A 17,159-nucleotide genomic window follows, 5' to 3' on the forward strand; every position below is an offset into this window, starting at 1 on the left:
AGAGCTCTCTGGCCTGTGGTTTTGTAGAAGTTTAGGTCTACATCTTTACTTTGGCTGGGGCACTGAGCAGGCTGACTAACTGAGCTCATTCATATGGAATTTTTTCTCTCCTTCCACCTTGTGGATCCTGGGGATTGAATGCAGGTTCTCAGGTCCTGCAGGAGACATGCATACTAGACCAGCTGTCCACCCCCCCCCCCTTATTTAAACAACAACAGCAGCAGCAGCAGCAGCAGCGACAACAACAGTCTCTCACTATGTAGCCCAGATTGGCATGCAACCACCTTTTCTCCTGTTTCAATCTCCTGAGTACTGACATTACTGCCCAGTGTATATAGGACTGGAGATCCTACTCAGAGCTTCATTCATGTCAGGCAGGCACCTTACCAGATGAGCTACATCCTTCACCCTCCATTGATCTTTTAAAGTACACTGAAGTGCGCTGTGTGACTTAGGTGGGTGGGGTGCCATATCAGTGACTAAGGGAATAATGTATCGAATTTGACTCAAAATGTATTCTTGAGTATAAAAGGAACTCTGAATGGTACAAGTGGAAAGAACCCAGAGGAAGTCTGGAGGAAGCATGTCCCAGGCAAGTGTTAGCAGTAACTGGTTGAATGTGTATGGAGAGATCTGTTTCTTTATCAGAGACCAGAGTAATGAAGCTCTGTGGCTGCTTCTCCCCCAGGTTCACCTCAAGGCCCACAAGAGTGGCAATGTCTACAACACCATGTTTCCTAGGCTGGGCCCTGCTGTGAGGTGTTGGGTGCTGTGATCTGAGGGACACAGAAAGCAAAGTGCATGAGAACCCAGCCAGGGGTGAGGTAGGGACATTTCCTCTTTAGCCCAGGTATAAGACAACCTAGGAAGAAAGTAACTGATCTCCAGACAGAGACCATTAGACATCAAGAGCCAACCTTGGGTTAGGTATGGTAGAGGACTGGTGAGGGACAGGAGGGTCCTGTGGCAGCTGGGAGAAGAGGAAGATGGCCCCTGTTTGGAGCCCAAAGTTTCTGAAGAGAGAAGTCAGGCTGCTGCATTTGTGCCCAGAGAACACAGTGTATGAAATGGATGTTTCAGAAACTGTCCTGTACTAGGCAATTCATGCTATCCAGTTGACCTGTAAGGCAGTACCCCTCCTGTGCAGATTGAAAGGCTGCCTTCCTGTCCCTGCCTGCCTGACACTGATTCTTAGAATGGCTGCTATCTGATGCTCTGCATATTTCATTTTTCACCCTGAAATGCTGTCTCTCACGTCTGACTGTCTGAGAGTCTAGCAGGTATTGTGTGTGGTACAAGGCTTGTCAGATGCAGCTGCAGTTTTTATTTTTGCGCTGGGGGTGGGGGTTGTGATGGAGTGAAAAGCAAAACTAAAACCCTCCAAATCTTGGGTCTCTGAAGTTTTTCAATCTCGACAGATTCACAGAAAGGCTTGTATGGCCCAGAGCTCACAGATTAGGCTGGCTGACTCCAGGGATCTTTCTGTCTCTGCCTTACTAGTGTGTGGAACATGCCACCAATGACCAACTTTTTTTTTTTTTTTTTTTTAAATAAAACACATGGCAAAGTCAGGGACTCATGCTTGCATGCTGTCTTAGTTTCTTTTCCTATTGCTGTGATAAAATACCCTTGTAAAAACAACATAAAGTGAGGATTTATTTCAGCTTGCTCCAGGTATAGTTCGTTATCACTGGGAAGTCAAGACAGTGGGGACTTGAAGCAGCTGGTCTAATACATCCCTAGCGAGAACCAAAGATTGATGCTTTCATGTGCTTCTCAGCTCTCTTTCTCCATTTGTACAGTTTAGGATCCCAGCCAGGGAATAGTGCTGGCCTCTCAACACATTTAATGTAGTCGAGATGTCCTGCACAGGCATACTGAGAGGCCCATCTTCTAGGCAGTTGTAGATTTTTGTCAAGGTGACAGCACTAATGGTCACATGCAGCTCACACTGAACTCTCTCCATGACCTCAAGTATGCAGCACCACTCTTACTAAGTGTGACATCTGTTGCTACTCCCAACTGACTGTGGGGCCCTGGAGAGGAGGCATGACGGCCACACCAACACCTCTTGCACTATGAGTGTTTCATTATACCTCTCCATACTTCTCTAGGAGGAGCTTCAGGGCACTATGCCCATCCTGTAGGTGAGGTGGCTTGCTGAAGGCCACTAGCAGGTGCAAAGCTGTCTGCGTTCAGACTGGTTCTGAAGCTGAAGTTGAGTGCCCTTCTTTACAAGGCACTTGAAGTTCACAAATTATCCTTTCTGAAGTTATAAATTCCATTTTCTAAATCTATTTATTGTGTTAGTGCACTGTGTATGTCTGTGTCCCATGGCATACACGTGGAGGACCAAGGACAACTTTATGTAATTGGTTTTCTACTTGTAAGACCTGGGGATCAAGATCAGGTCATCAGGCTTGCCAGCAAGCACTGTTACCCACTGAACCATCATGATAGCCCATGTTATCCTTTCTTTCTTACTGTGGGTTTGCTGAAGAGCAGGGTGTGTCCTTGATAAGGGTAAACACAGAGTAAACCTAGCTATTGTGCGCTGTCAGATCTTATGAGGAAGTTTCTTGAGGTTTTGCTTTTTTTGTGTGTGCCCGCACCCCCCACCAGGGTTTCTCTGTGTAATAGTCCTGGCTGTCTTAGAACTCTATGTAGACCAGGCCTTGAACTCACAGAGATCTGCCTGCTTCTGTCTCCTGAGGTGCTGGGCCTAAAGGTGTGTGCCACCACAGCAGGCTCTAAGTGAGGTTTTATTCTCCTTGTTTCACCTTAATTTTAAAGGGGAATGGAGGTGGCCAACACTAAGATGCTTACCAAGGCTTAAAAAACAGAGTTCCTGTAACTCTCCAGGTCCCTGGGAAGGTCATATACTAGCATGGACTTTCTTGTGCACATGCTCACTTTGCCCCCCCCCCTTTTTTTGCTCCCTTAGTTAGAAAACAGTTTTTTTTTTCTCTTAAAAGATCTTATTTTTATTTCTGTATGTCTCCCTTCTCCCTCCCTGTGGGTGGGTGAGTGAGTGGTGGGTGTCCTGGAGATGGGAGAGGATGTTGGGTCCCTTGGAGCTGGATTTAGAGGCAGTTGTGAGACATCCAATGTGGGTTCTGCGAATCAAATTCAGGTTGTCTGGAAGAGCAGCAAGAGCTGCTAAGCCACCTCTCCACCCATTCCCCCTCTTTATGTGACAGGATCTTTCTGTATAGGCCAGTCTAGCCCTTGAAACCCTGTATGTGGGCCTATATCCCCAGCTCTGTGGTCCCTCCTAGGCAGCTGGCCTTTCAATTCCATTTGCCCCTTTTCTTCTGTTGCTCCATGTTGATTATCAGCCCAATCTCTACCAGCCTATAGAATCCAAGGGTTTCCTGGGACACATGCATATTGGCAATGCTGTTCTGGTGTGAGTCTCCCTCTCCAACTACACTGCCTTTACCACTACCAGTTGCTCTTAGGGTCCATTGGCAGTCAGCCTGATTCTGTAGACCTGTGACTTCCACAGAGGGGTGCCCACTCTGACATCTGACTGTGTCTGACATCTCAGAGTAGAAGACTAGAGTTATGACTGTGGGCCAGAAGTCTGTGATAAGGAACCCAATAATGAAAGGTTCCTTCCCCAGAAAAACATTTGGAAATAAGTCATACCTGTTTCTTGAATTAAAGTCATACAAAGTAGGCGAAAACATTAATATTTACATGGGGGATCCTGAATGGTTCTGCCTAAAGTGGAGACCATGAGTAATCCCCCATGCTGTCCTACACTGGAGATCAACACCATTCTATGAGTGAGGCACCCCCATGTCCTTGCCAATGCTTTCAAGCCCAGACCTTAGTATGGGGACAAAATGTACTTTTTAATACATAAATGTTTGCTTTTAAAATGTTAGTAAAAAATGTATAGGTACAGAACTAGGGGAAAAGCCTAGTCATTAAAATTTAAGGATCCCAGTTTGATCATCAGAGCCCATGTCAAAAAAATTGGTTGTGGTGAAACATACTTGTTATTTGAGGAGGTAGAGAAGAATCCCAGGGTTCATTGGCCAGCTGGTCTTGCCTAATTGGTAAATTCCAGGCCACTGAGAGAGCCTGCTCAAGAAAAGGGGAACTGTACCTAGAGAATAATACTCAGAGTTGACCTTAGACCTCCACATGCATGCACATACATATACACACATACATAACCCAAGTGCACAATAGCACGGCCCTAGAGGGTCTTCCTAATCCTCAAAAGTGTCACCCCGTATCTTTCTCTGTTGTGAGAGGTTTTGCTCCTATAAAACATTCTGTAGAAATCCTGAGCCTGACACACGCACCTGCTGCTGTCTGACCCTTGCCTGTCTCTCACAGCCCCTTTGACATGGAAGCCTGGCTGGCTATTGCTCTCTAGATGGTACTTTCTTGTTCACTGCTGGCCCCAAGTAGCTGTAACAAGGTTCTCAGTTTCTCTGAAGTTGTCTGTGTTTTGTCACATAGAGCACAGTTCTGGGTAAGCCCTGAGAATGAACACAGCCCACCTGTGCCCCAGCCCCAGTGAAAATGGAGGTCCTTCATAGAAGCCTAGGTGCCTTCCCTCCAGAAGGATTTGTTCTCTTCCCTGACTTTTCCCACTTTTCTCCACCAGCATATTTCCTTCTGTCTTGTCGATCTTTCCTGCCTGTTTTCTTTTTCTCTGCTAGACAGCAGTCCCCTCAGCTTGCAAGGCTTCTGGTTTATCTGAGTCTCCAGAGCTCCCACCTGGTCTAGGATGCTGGTGGTAGAATGAATTCAGGGCTAAGGCCAAGTGTGTGGCTTCACTAGTAAAGAGAAATTAACCTTGATGTAATGGTTACAGCGCCCTGAACTTCAGATGCATTATCTTAATTAATCTCCAGAGAGGGGACCAGCTGACCACAACTACCACAGATTGTGGTAGGGAGGAGTTCAAGTTCCTGTGCAGGGTTTCCCTCATGTCACTTATTGAAGGACTTCTCATTCATTCATTCATTCATTCATCCATCCATTTTGTAGTACTGGGGATGGAACCCAGGGCCTCACACTGCTGGACAAGTGTTCTGCTGCTTAGCCACACCATAGGTCCTCACTGGTGGATTCTAGACTAGGCGTCTACTGTTGAACCATGCTCGCAGTCCTTCCCTGGGAAATTCTAGACCCGAACTATACAGCCCAGCCACGTTCTCAGGTCCTGACTGGAGGATTTTAGACAGGCCATGTACTGCTGACTATGTCCTTGGCCCCTTTCTGGGGAGATGATCTAATGCTGAACCACATCTCTATCCCCAGCCAAATATTTTTTTTTGAGTGGGGGCTGGGGGAGTTATAGGAATTTGATGGGTGGCTGAGCCCTAAGTCTTTACTCCTTTGTAACTGGAGCACCTCCTATTAGTCCAAACAAATGTGGGCGCTTAAGTATGGGAGAAATGGCTTGTGTAATAATTGTGAAGGCTTGTTTCTATAGATGCAGCAGCTCAGTTTTTACTTGCATTGATATCATTGACAATTCCTCTGTCGGCTGTAGTTGTTCTGATGGGTTTGATAGGCAGTCTCTAAAGGGGACATCATCTGAAATAGGTTCTCAGATTAAAGGTAGAGTTTGAGTCAGCAAGGTACTCAGCTGGTAAAGGTGCTTGCAACCAAGACTGATGATCTGAGTTCAGTCCACAGGACATGCATGGTGGAAGGAGAGAACCAACTCTCAAAAATTGTTTTCTGACCTACACACACATCTAAAAGAAAACATAAAGAAGGTAAAGATAATGCAAAAAGAACACTTTACTTGTATTGCTGAAGTATCAGTTCAGGGGCAATGATTCTGATTTGCATGAGCATGCAATGGTAGTGGAGATTCCTTTACAGGTCTAAGGAGACCCACCCAGTGGAAAGCCTGGCCAATGGTATACAAATGTCTGCTTCTGGGGACTTGAAGAAGAGTGAACCTCAGCAGAAGTGGGGTTGCCCTGCAGGAACATTTCTGTTGTAGAAAAAAAAAGACATGCTCTTAGGGTGAGCGGTTTCAAAGTCATCATTGGTGTTCTTAAGACTCATTTAAAATTTTTCTATTTCATTTTCACTGTGTGTGTGTGTGTCTTTGCATGTGCCATGCATGTGTGTGGAGGTCAGAGGACAACTTGCAGGAGCTGGTTCTTTTCACTATATGGGTCTTAGAAATTAAACCCAGATTATCAACCTTGGCTGCAAATGCCCTTACCTGTCATCTCAGCGGCCATTAAGACTTATTTTTAAACATCCTTGCCTGTTTGATTTCCCTCCCTCCCTCCCTCCCTCCCTCCCTCCCTCCCTCCCTCCCTCCCTCCCTCCCTCCCTCCCTCCCTCCCTTCCATAGGCTCCTTATTTAGCCCAGGCTGGCTCCAACCTTCAATCCTCCTGCCTAAACCTTCAAGGTACTGGGATGACAGGCATGCAATACCATGCCCAGTCTAGGTTCTGGGAGACAGGCCTGACATTACATGGCAGTCTTTGGTTGTCTTCTTGCAAATGCATCTTCATTTGGCTGGAGGTTGGAGCCCCCACAGAGGAAAACCTGGAGCTATTAGGAACCTTTTGAGGACCTGTCAGAAACGGATAAAATATCCCAGAGTTCAAAATCATTGAGGCAAATAGCCACACCTGTCCCCCAGGACAAAGAAGGCCTATATATTTGTGAACTCAGACACAGGGACATGCCAACAGCTGTCTGCTCTCCTTGATGAGTCTTGGTGGTATCTTTAGAAGCTCTTCTGAGGAAGGGCAGGGGCTCTCTAGGCTTGGTCAGTAGAATAGCCTTGAGGGATGAGCACTCACTAGGTTCCCTTCCTGGCTTGGCATACATAGCTTGACCATAGAGCACTAAGAAGTGCCACAGAAGCCATATGCTACTCAGGGGCAGATAATAGATTAGTGTGAGCTTACTCACACTAATAATAATAGTGAGTAAAGCCATGTAGCCCCACCGGAGACAGACGTCGGAACTTTACCTGGTAAGCCACAGCCTTGTAGCAATACACAGATTAATAGAAATGTGTTAAATTAATATTTAAGAGTTAGCCAATAAGAATCTAGAGCTAATGGGACAAGCAGTGATTTAATGAATACAGTTTCTGTGTGGTTATTTCGGGGCAGAGCTTCTGGACGGCTGGGAAACAAACAAGTGGCCTCTTACAACAAGGGGCCATGTGGTTCAAAAGCCAGAGTTTCACCCTGGACCTGTCATCCAATCATCCAGGAAGGGATTCCTTTAAAATGGAAAACAGTTTCTGTATGAGGTGCCCCTGTTGCTCTGACACTTCTCAGTGTCATTTCCATTGCTTTCTATCTTGTTGGATGTGTCAGACTCTGAGTTCGTGTGTATACTGTTGTCAGCCTTGTCCACCTGGGACCTAGGGTTCTTCTTTCCTGCATTATCAGAAGTGTCTGGTTGGGCTGGGTGTATTTTTGTGCATGACTGTAGCTGCCATGGCTGCCTCCTCTTCACTTCTAGCCCCACTTGGCCAGTGGGTACATTGTTTGAAATGCAGCTGTTTGATAAAAGATGGGGAATGTTGTAATGATAGCCCCTCCCCCCCCCATGAATTTTGCTATTGCTGAAGCTGGCCTTGAGCTTGCTCCTGAATTGAAATGATCCCCTTGCCTCAGCTTGCCAAGTAACTAGAACTAAAGGCCTGTGCTATTGAATCTGGATGGTAGGATTTTAAAAATTAATACCTTCCCATTTTCCCAAGAAAGTCAAAGAGTACATACCTCAAAGTAAGTCTGTTCCTCACTAGACTCTCCTGAGAACAAACTCAGTTCAGGTTTCTTTGAGTCTGGCTAGCATGTGGAGAGATAGTCTTTTTACCGTGTAAGCACTGTTTGATTATTTGCTGATTTTGACTAAGTAGATCTTGATAACCATACTGTCCTACATAGCATTTTTGGGTCCATGTAAAATGTTTCTGTTTGTTTGTTTGTTTTCTGTTTTTTAAAAGCCACCACAAAAAAAATCATTCATTGGTGGCCATGCCAAATAACGCTGTTCACAGACAGTTAAGTTGGTTCCAGCGTTTCCCTTTTTTGCATCTTAATGCCTTTCAGATGTGGGGACTCTCTGAGCTCCTGTTTCCATGTGACCTGTGACTCATGAGCTGATGATTCTGTGTTTTGGTCCCACATCTCCCCCTCCTCTCAACACATTAGATTCTCTTATTAGTACGTCATTGTATTTGACACTTTGAGAATAGACAGGCTCGGTGGATAATAAAACGGTATTGGTCATGTGTTTTGTAGCCGTCTATTCCCTCCTTGTTGTCTCTGGAGCTTGAGAATGCAGTCTTCTCCTTCAAAAGGGTCTGGTGGGGGCTGGGGAGATGGCTCAGTCAGTCAAATTTCTGATACTAGGTATGAGGACCTGAATTTGGAACCCCAGCACCCATGTTAGAAGCTGGATATGATCCTGTATATCCACAGTCTTAGCTCTGGGGAGTGGATGCAAGTGAATGGATCCCTGGAGCTCATTAATTACCCAGGCTCACTGAATCTGTGAGCTTCTGATTCAGTGAGGGACCCTGTCCCAAAAAATGAGGTGAGAGTGATAAAGGAAAGTTTCTGCCTTCCATCTCTGGCCTCCATATGCAAACACAGATAAGGACCCCTCCCCCAAGATTTGGTGGTGTTTTACTCTTTTTTGTAAGCAATCAGTTAAAGACTTAGAGCCTTAACAATGTGACTAGCCCTGCCTGGAGCAGTGGAAGTTCCACACATAGGTGGAAGACTTAATCTACTCACCATGTCAGTCTGTTTCTGTCGTGGCAGGTGGCAGCACAGTATTAAATTTGGGGACTCTTGTGGTCTTCAAATGTGGTCTCTGTCATGGCTCCTCATGTCGGTTCACATATATCAACAAGGTTGGCATTAAGGACTGAGGTGGATCCCCATAGAGTCCCTGACTGCCAGCAGCAACTGGCCCCAGGTGGGCTTTACAATGTGATGTCAGAGGTGGGTTCCTGATCACCAGCCACCTATTCTACTCAAGCTGCCGGCCTGGGGAAAGACCTCAGAATCAGAGGGTCTGACCAATGTCCTTTATTTTCTTTGTGGTGTGTGTGTGTGTGTGTGTGTGTGTGTGTGTGTAGGTAGGTAGGTGCCTCACTTTCACCCCACTACCCCTCTCTGTGCACATGTCTGTGAATGCCAGAACACAACCTCTGCTATCATCCCTCAGGTGCCATTCATCTTGTTTTTTTTTTTTTTTTTCTTTTTCTTTTTTTAACAGGGTTTCTCATGACAGTGGGAGTTGTTTGTAGGCTAGATGACCAGTAAGCCCCAGGGACATCCTTTCTTCCTTTTTAACAATGGCCTTACATGTAGCTTTTTCTCTGCATGTTGAGATCTAACTCAGCTGCTTGTGCTTTTGAGTCAGTAAGCAATGCTTTCTTTCTTACCTTATTTATTTATTTTTGGTACTGGGAGTTTGACTCCAGGCCTACATTCATGTTAGGTAAGAACTTTACACTGAGCCATATTCACTGGCCCTTTGTTTAGTTTTTCAAGCCACAGACTTAGGAAGACCAGGCTGGTCTCAAACTTGATATGAAGTTGAAGATCACTTTGAATTCCTTCCCCCCCCCCCCCCCCCCCGAGACAGGGTTTCTCTGTGGTTTTGGACCCTGTCCTGGAACTAGCTCTTGTAGACCAGGCTGGTCTCGAACTCAAAGAGATCTGCCTGCCTCTGCCTCCCAAGTGCACTTTGAATTTCTAATCTTATGCCTCTACTTCCTGAGTGCTGGGATTACATACACTGCCATGCCCAGCAACCTTGTGTTCTAATTTTATCCCCCAAAATGTACTTACTAACTGGGAAGGCTGGAACCCCACAAGTTCCCTTTAACATTCAACACCCATCTTTTGAAGAAGCCAAAAGATGTCACTTGTCCTTTAACTGGGGACCCAGGCTTCTTCACTACAGGCAGTTGGATCCCTGTTGAAAAAGACAGCCAGCACTGGTTTTCTGTTTCTCCAAGGTTTGTGTGTGTGTGTGTGTGTGTGTGGAAGGAAACATCAACTTCTCCCGTTCCTGTCATATTTCAATATTGGCTTTTTTCCGCCCTTCTCCAAGTCTCCCGTTATAACTTCTTCTGCTGCTTAAATATAGCCGTCTAAGTCCTCCTTCTTGCCAGATTGTTTATATTTTTGCAAGCCTTCTGCGTTATCTGTGGCTGCTTGCTTGCCTCTCTTTCCATCCCACTTCCCCACGTTGGTGGCGGTTGCTCTTTTTCCCCTGCCTCCTCTTCTCTGGGATGACTTTCAAATGTGGTCTATCAAAACGCCCAGTGTTTCCCTCTTTTCTGCAGTAGCTTTGACATCTGTTCTTGAATGCTAGCCCACAGTATTCCTTTGGATTTGCTCACCCAGGATTTGTGTGAATGCCAGAAATACTAAAGGGAGTGTGGCATGAGGGCCTCTCCCCACCTCACAGTTCCCCTCTCCACATTTAAACTGTCTTAAGATTTCTAAGTTGACAGCATGCTGGTTAGTTGTTCCAGCTCTCTGTCATCTTGTCTGGCCATGAGCCACACCATCATGGTACCAGAGAAGTGTCACCCAGGATGGCTTTCTGGCCTAGTGGGTTGTTTCCACTAAAAAGGAAGCAGGGGGCTGAGAATGCTATTCAGTCTATAGAGTGCCTAGTATGTAGGAAACCCTAGGCTTCTTCCCAGCACCACATAGTGTGTGGCACATGCATGTGACTCTAGCACTCCAAAGGAGGAGGCAGGAGGATCAGAAATTAAAGGTCATTCTCAGTAGGGGTACCTACCCCTTACCCCTCTTCACATTCCCATGGAAAGTTCTATAAGGCAAATTGACTTTCACCTCCCATCCTAGCTACTCAGGTGGTAGTTAGGAGCGCTTTGAGTGATGGGCAACCTGCCATATATTGCCCACCAGTTCTCTTACATGCACCCCTCCATGTTCTTATGCCAGTGCTTCTGGCTCTAGGGAACTGCACTGCACAATTCCTTTTTTTTTTTTTTTTTTTTGGTTTTTTTTGAGACAGGGTTTCTCTGTGGTTTTGGAGCCTGTCCTGGAACTAGCTCTTGTAGACCAGGCTGGTCTCGAACTCACAGAGATCCGCCTGCCTCTGCCTCCCGAGTGCTGGGATTAAAGGCGTGCGCCACCACCGCCCGGCTTGCACAATTCCTTTGGTGGCGCACGCCTTTAATCCCAGCACTCGGGAGGCAGAGGCAGGCGGATCTCTGTGAGTTCAAGGCCAGCCTGGTCTACAAGAGCTAGTTCCAGGACAGGCACCAAAAACTACAGAGAAACCCTGTCTCGAAAATAAAAAATAAAAATTAAAAAAAAAAAAAAGTTCTAAGAGAAAAATATTTGCACAATTCCTTTTAAGACTTGTAGAATTTCTGAGGGGGATTAGGGATATGGCTCAGTTGGTAGGGTGCTTGCCCAGTCCTGGGTTCTGCCCCAACACTGCATAATACATGCCTATAATCCCAACAATTGGGAGAAAGACAAACACTGTAGGATCAGGAATTCCAGGGCATCCTCAGCTTTGTAATGATTCTGAGGCCAACCTGGGGTACATGAGGACCTCCCCCCTTCCCCAATCATGAATTGTCTCAGGAGATGGGATCTTGGTGGCCTTCTTGGCCTTTTAGCTCTCTCAGAAACAGAGTGGGACCTGCTGTGGATGAGGAACCACTTGTAACAGTTACTGAGTGCCACACAGAATGTTCTGCTCTGTGTATTCAGTTACTGAATTTACTCGACTTAGCTTATGAGACAGCAGGCCATTCAGTGGACAGCCACATGGCCTGTATACCTGCTGTGAGCCTGGAACTCCATCCTGGGCCCCATCTGCCATGGGCTATTCTGGGCAGCTCCTTATGACAGATTCTCCCAGTCTTAGGGCTGGGACACGGGCTCTCTGACACTGTGTGCGACTGATTGCTGTTCAGAGCAGAGTCCTCAGACTTGGCCAGTGTTCTGGTAACCTACCCTGGGGGTCCTCAAACTCGAAGGCCTGTGGGATGCTTGGTGAACAGTGCCTCTGAAAAGCTTACAGGGCAGTGGGGATAATTATTCTTGGAATTTGCTTTTTAAAAATTCCTTTCTCAAACTAATAGGTTAATGGATCCAATTGGGATGCCTGGCTTAGAATAAGTTTTCAAGAAGTATTTGTTGAGTGGAACTAAACCAACTGTTGTTCCCTGAAGTTTCAGGTCCACACTGTAGAAGGCTGGCCAGAATAGTAGAATCTATTTGGGGGAAACACTGTTAGGTAGGGGGACGAGAACTCAGGAGAATGGCCTGGAGAGATGTGGGGCATTGACTCAACTAAGGTTTAGGAGGGAAACTGTTCCTATGGTTGTTACCATAGGTAGGAATCCTTTGTGCAGCATGCTGAACAAATTTGGTTCTCCAGTTACTGTCTGGGACTGGTGTTGAGTGAGTATGTTATGCTTATGGTCCTTAACATTGTCCTTGAGCCTACTTCCTGCCCATGAATTGATTCCCAGGAGTTTCTCCTTGTTATTCAGCACCAGCATCCACTTGATTCCTCCTGGTAGAAACTGCAAATTATAATCTTGCTTTTCCTTTCTCAATTTCCCCACAGAGAGAACTTGATGCCACCGCAACAGTATTGGCAAACAGGCAAGATGAGAGTGAGCAGTCCAGAAAACGGCTCATTGAGCAGAGCCGAGAATTCAAGAAGAACACTCCAGAGGTGAGCTGGGACTGCGTCGCAGTCTTCAGAAGGGGTCTCATGATCCCTGGGATAATTTAGAATACTTATTGAGACATTTCTTAGTTCTTCAGAAAAAAATGCATGGCAGGATGCCTGCTTTTTCCACTTGCCTCCAACTCTACCCTGGCAGAGTGTATGCCTCACCCATGAGATGTGGCAGTGGACAAGTTGTTGATACCAAGTATAGGCATTACGTAGGCTGGACACATGAGCATTGTCAGGCCCACTTGCTGTTTTAGCCTCTGGTATGTCAGGATGGTGTTAACTGAAGTCTTTCCAGGACCATTGTGGGACAGTGAGCTTCATGCTGATTTCTATGATGCTAGATAAGCAGTGTGTTCAAAGACGGCATTGCACCAGTATTGCTGGTAAAACCTCATTTCTTCTGCTATAAACTTTGATGTTTCTTGACCCAGGTTGTAAGGGTGGTGTGCATGACTCTTTCTAGAGTCTGAGCTTCTATGAATGTGTTGAGAGTTGTATTAGTGACTTTTTCACTTCCATGACAAAGGCAACTTAAGAAAAAAAGGGTTTACTTGGACTTACAATATGAGAGTACAGTCCACTCTGGTAGAGAAGCCTTGACCACAGGAGCTTTGGGTATCTGGTCCATTGTATCTGTAGTCAGGAAACAAAGAGATTAATGCTGGTGCTCAGCTTGTGAAGGGCTGCTTGTATACCTGGCACCTCCTACCCATGGTGTGTTTGTATAACTTGAAAGTCCAGTCTTGTGCCACATACTTGCCTTCCAGCTATTGAAGAAAGCTGAGGCAGTAGGATCTTCAGTTGTAGGACTTTCTGGGGGTAAAGACCAAGTTCAAGGCCAGTCCAAGGAACTTAGTGAGACCCTGTCTTAAAATAGTTAGTAAAAATAGGACTGGGGGCATATGGTTCAACAATAGAGTGCTTGCCTAGTGTCTCCCAGTGAGGGGACTGGGGGCATTACTTAGGAATAAAATGCTTGCCTAATATGCATAAGGCCCTGGGTTCAGTCTCACCTAATAAAATAAAATAAAACAAACCGTTATTAGCTTAGAAAGTAGAATACTTTATAGGTACAGTGGATCTTTGCTTTATAAAGGGAACTGAAAAAAAAAAAAAGAAAAAAAGAAACCTAATTTAATAGTTATCAGTTTAAAATATTCCCCGAGGTGGTTTGTGCTGACAGTTAATCATTTTGCAGATATTTATGGAATGCCGTCCATGTGCCAGACAGTGGGTCCTGGGGAGGAAGTCCTATCCCTCTTCTTCAAAGTTATTTTTTTTATCTCTTCCACCAGGCAGTAGACCATGGCCATTGTGGCAAGCTGAGTGCTGGGATCCCATAACTGGCATCTTCTGCTGAAAGAAGTCTTTCCTTGCACCATACACATACCCATGTGACAGCATTCTCTGTATGGGCCACAGATGACTCAGTAACCTTCCATGCAGATGAACTGTCTCGGTGCTTGTCTCGACCAAGCAGCTTTTGTATTGAAAGCTGGGCTCTTCAGGCCACTCCTTGATTGTCTTTTCTCACTCCAACGTGTTTTCTTCCTCTAGCTTAATAAATAAGAAGGGAAGAAAGTGCGTGCGTGTGCGCACGTGTGTGCATGCGTGCGTGTAATGTGTGTTCGTTCCTCCCTGTGTGAATATAGAGGTGTACCCTTCCCATGGCTTCATGGCATGAGTGTGGACAACCTTAAGTATTGGTGGTCCTCACCTTCTGCTTTCTTTGAGACTGATATTTTGTTTTATGCTGTCTACAAGAGGGTAGCTGTCCTGTAAGTGTCCAGGCATTTTGTTTCTTTGCTTCTCATATCACATAGATTCACTGGGATTACAGATGTGTGCAGCCATATCCAGCTTTATGTGGCTTCTAGGGATCCAAACTCAGGTCCTCATGCTTGTGTGGCAAGTGCTTTACCCATGAGCCATCTCCCATTCCGCCAGTGCATCATTTTTATCTTGGTATTTCTTGTTCACTGGAGCATGCTTCCAAAGGTGCCTCATTTCATGGTGTTCTTCCCTGGCTCCTTTCTTCTGGAGAAGAGTTCATCCTGAGCCCTGACCACTGGGGGTACCTTATCTATCTTTACTGCCCCCTGCAGTGCAGGAGCTCTGATGTCTGATTTGGCATGCCCATTTTGTGAAGGAATATTCTCTGTGCCTAATATAACATAGCAGTTGTTAATTGACTTTTATTTCCCAGGGATCAGAATCTTAATTTACCCTTGCCACCCTAGGCCTGAACTCTTTTCTGATTCATAGACATTCATTCCCACTCCCTCTTCCCTTCCCTCCCTCTATTCCTCCAGTCCATAAGTTCTCATGCAGCCCAGGCTGAGTTCCAACTTACTTTGTAGCCAAGGCTGGTAATGAGTTTTCTGGACCTCCTGCCTCCATCTCTCTCTGAGCGCTAGGATTACATACATCTAGTTGGTTTATGAAGTCTGGGAATGGAGATGGGGGGATGAGAGTACATGGCAAGGCAAGCACCTATCAACCAAGCTATATCCCTGCCTTTTAGTCTTTTACAGGGTCTTATGTAGCTCAGTTGGTCTTGAACACAGTATGTAATCAATACTTTCCTTGAACTCCTGATTTTCAGCTTCCACCTCCTGAGTTCTAGGATTGCAGGTGTACACCTCCATACCTGATAGATGTTTACATTCTTGAACAATTTCAAAATGCTAGGCTTGGGACAGGTCTCTTCTAGGATTGCACCATGTTAGGAGGAGACTAGATTTGTCGATGATTTCTGTGCTTCAGGTTGGATGTGGGGAAAGACCTCTGCTTTTTGTCTGTTGGGAGGAAGAGTTTTTAAGGAGGAAGTGATAGCCCTACATCTTTGCTTTTCAACCTTTTGTGGAGTTGAGAAATTAGAACAGGAAGTGGAGTCAGAAGAAAGACGAAACTGGGACTCGGACTTTTGTCTGTAATCCCTGAACTATGGTGGCTGAGATAGGAGGCTTGCTGTGAGTTTAAGGCCAGCCTGGGGTAAAGTAAGACCCCTGTGTTAGGCAAATAAGAAGGAAGGAGTAGAGGGTAGTAATACTTAACTGTGGCTGGGACCCAAGTGCATTTAGTCACTGCTCCGCTGCCTTTTATAGCCATGCAGGAGTGACTCAGCCTGGAAAAAGAGAGTCACTTAAAATAAAGTAGCCACTCCAGTGGGACACAGCTTGGTCATATGCAGCCAGCTGGCTGGAGCCTTGAGGGGCACCTTGGCTTTGGAAGAGGTATAGTGCTCATGTAAGGGTGATCTTACAATCACCAGGTATGGTTCAGGATGGCCACATATGACGCTGAACTTTCAAGTAGTATATTGATATTGTTGGAGGGAGAGGGGAATGGAGAGAGAGAGAGAGAGAGAGAGAGAGAGAGAGAGAGAGAGACAGAGACAGAGACAGAGACACACAGAGAGAGAGAGAGACAGAGAGACAGACCTTTGTGTGTGTGTGTGTGTGTGTGCCCTATTGGCCACTCAGCACTTCTCTTGCTTTCATTTTATTGCCAGACCTAGAAGGCTGCTGTGGCTGACAGGTTTTATACTCAGCCCTCACCCCCAAAGACAAAGTTTCTCTGTGTAGTCCTGGCTGTCCTGGAACTAACTCTGTAGACCAGGCTGGCCTTGAACTCAGAGATCAGCCTGCCTCTGCTGGGATTAAAGGTGTATGCCATCACTTTTCACTTTTGTTTCAGCTCGCCTTTAAGCCCAAAACCTCCACATTCAATCTAGCAAACATACAGCTGGATTTTCTGTTCCACACTGAACACATTCAGTCAACTGCACTGGAAACCCATGGACATCCCTATGGCCATAGACTGTGACTTTTAGGGGAGAAGATAGGCCAGTTAATGTTTTGCCAGACATGGACCTCTCAGCAATGACATTAGTGCTTAGAGGTACTCTAAACTAGTCACATGCTAGGGACATGAGCAACCCTGTCACAAGCAAGAACCCATTGTGGTGATTTGGGGACCTGTCCATACCACTCTAGTGAGTCTAATGGCTCCCTCCATTTCTGATTCCCTAATGCTGGGATTACAAATGCACCTGGAGTTTTGCATGTTTGCTTAGGATTCAAACTTCAATATTCATGCTTACATAGCAAGCACTTTACCGACTTAACTATTCTGAAGTCTGCTTCTTATTTTGAGATAGGGTTTCACCGAGTTACTCAGAGTGGTCTGTTATTATTAATTAGATAAATTTTTCTTTTTGTGGAGCCGTGGGAAATCTGCAGGCAACCTTTTTTAATTCCTTGTTTTTTCCTCCTTCAAAGCTCTCCATGTAAAGCCACTATGTACATTTTTGATTCATTGTCAAGAGGTTACTCTAGTATCTGGCAGAATTATAAAGCTTAAATAATCAACTTGGGCGTTTAATCATTCTAGAATCATCTACCATCAAGTTACAATACAATAAGATTTTAAC

The 17,159-nt window shown here is 45.6% G+C and overlaps 1 protein-coding gene across 6 annotated transcripts in view; it reads left to right on the plus strand.

The window, feature by feature from the left end:
- Positions 1–17,159, plus strand: part of Cux1 (cut like homeobox 1) — a 331,836-nt gene that overhangs the window by 73,944 nt on the left and 240,733 nt on the right. For all 6 annotated transcript variants that reach the window (XM_057765876.1, XM_057765878.1, XM_057765877.1 and 3 more), the window contains exon 2: positions 12,608–12,718. In XM_057765876.1, coding sequence (XP_057621859.1) covers positions 12,608–12,718 — 111 coding nt within the window. The remainder of the gene's footprint in view (positions 1–12,607; positions 12,719–17,159) is intronic.

Source organism: Chionomys nivalis, chromosome 3 (assembly GCF_950005125.1).
Source record: "Chionomys nivalis chromosome 3, mChiNiv1.1, whole genome shotgun sequence".
NCBI lineage: Eukaryota > Metazoa > Chordata > Mammalia > Rodentia > Cricetidae > Chionomys > Chionomys nivalis.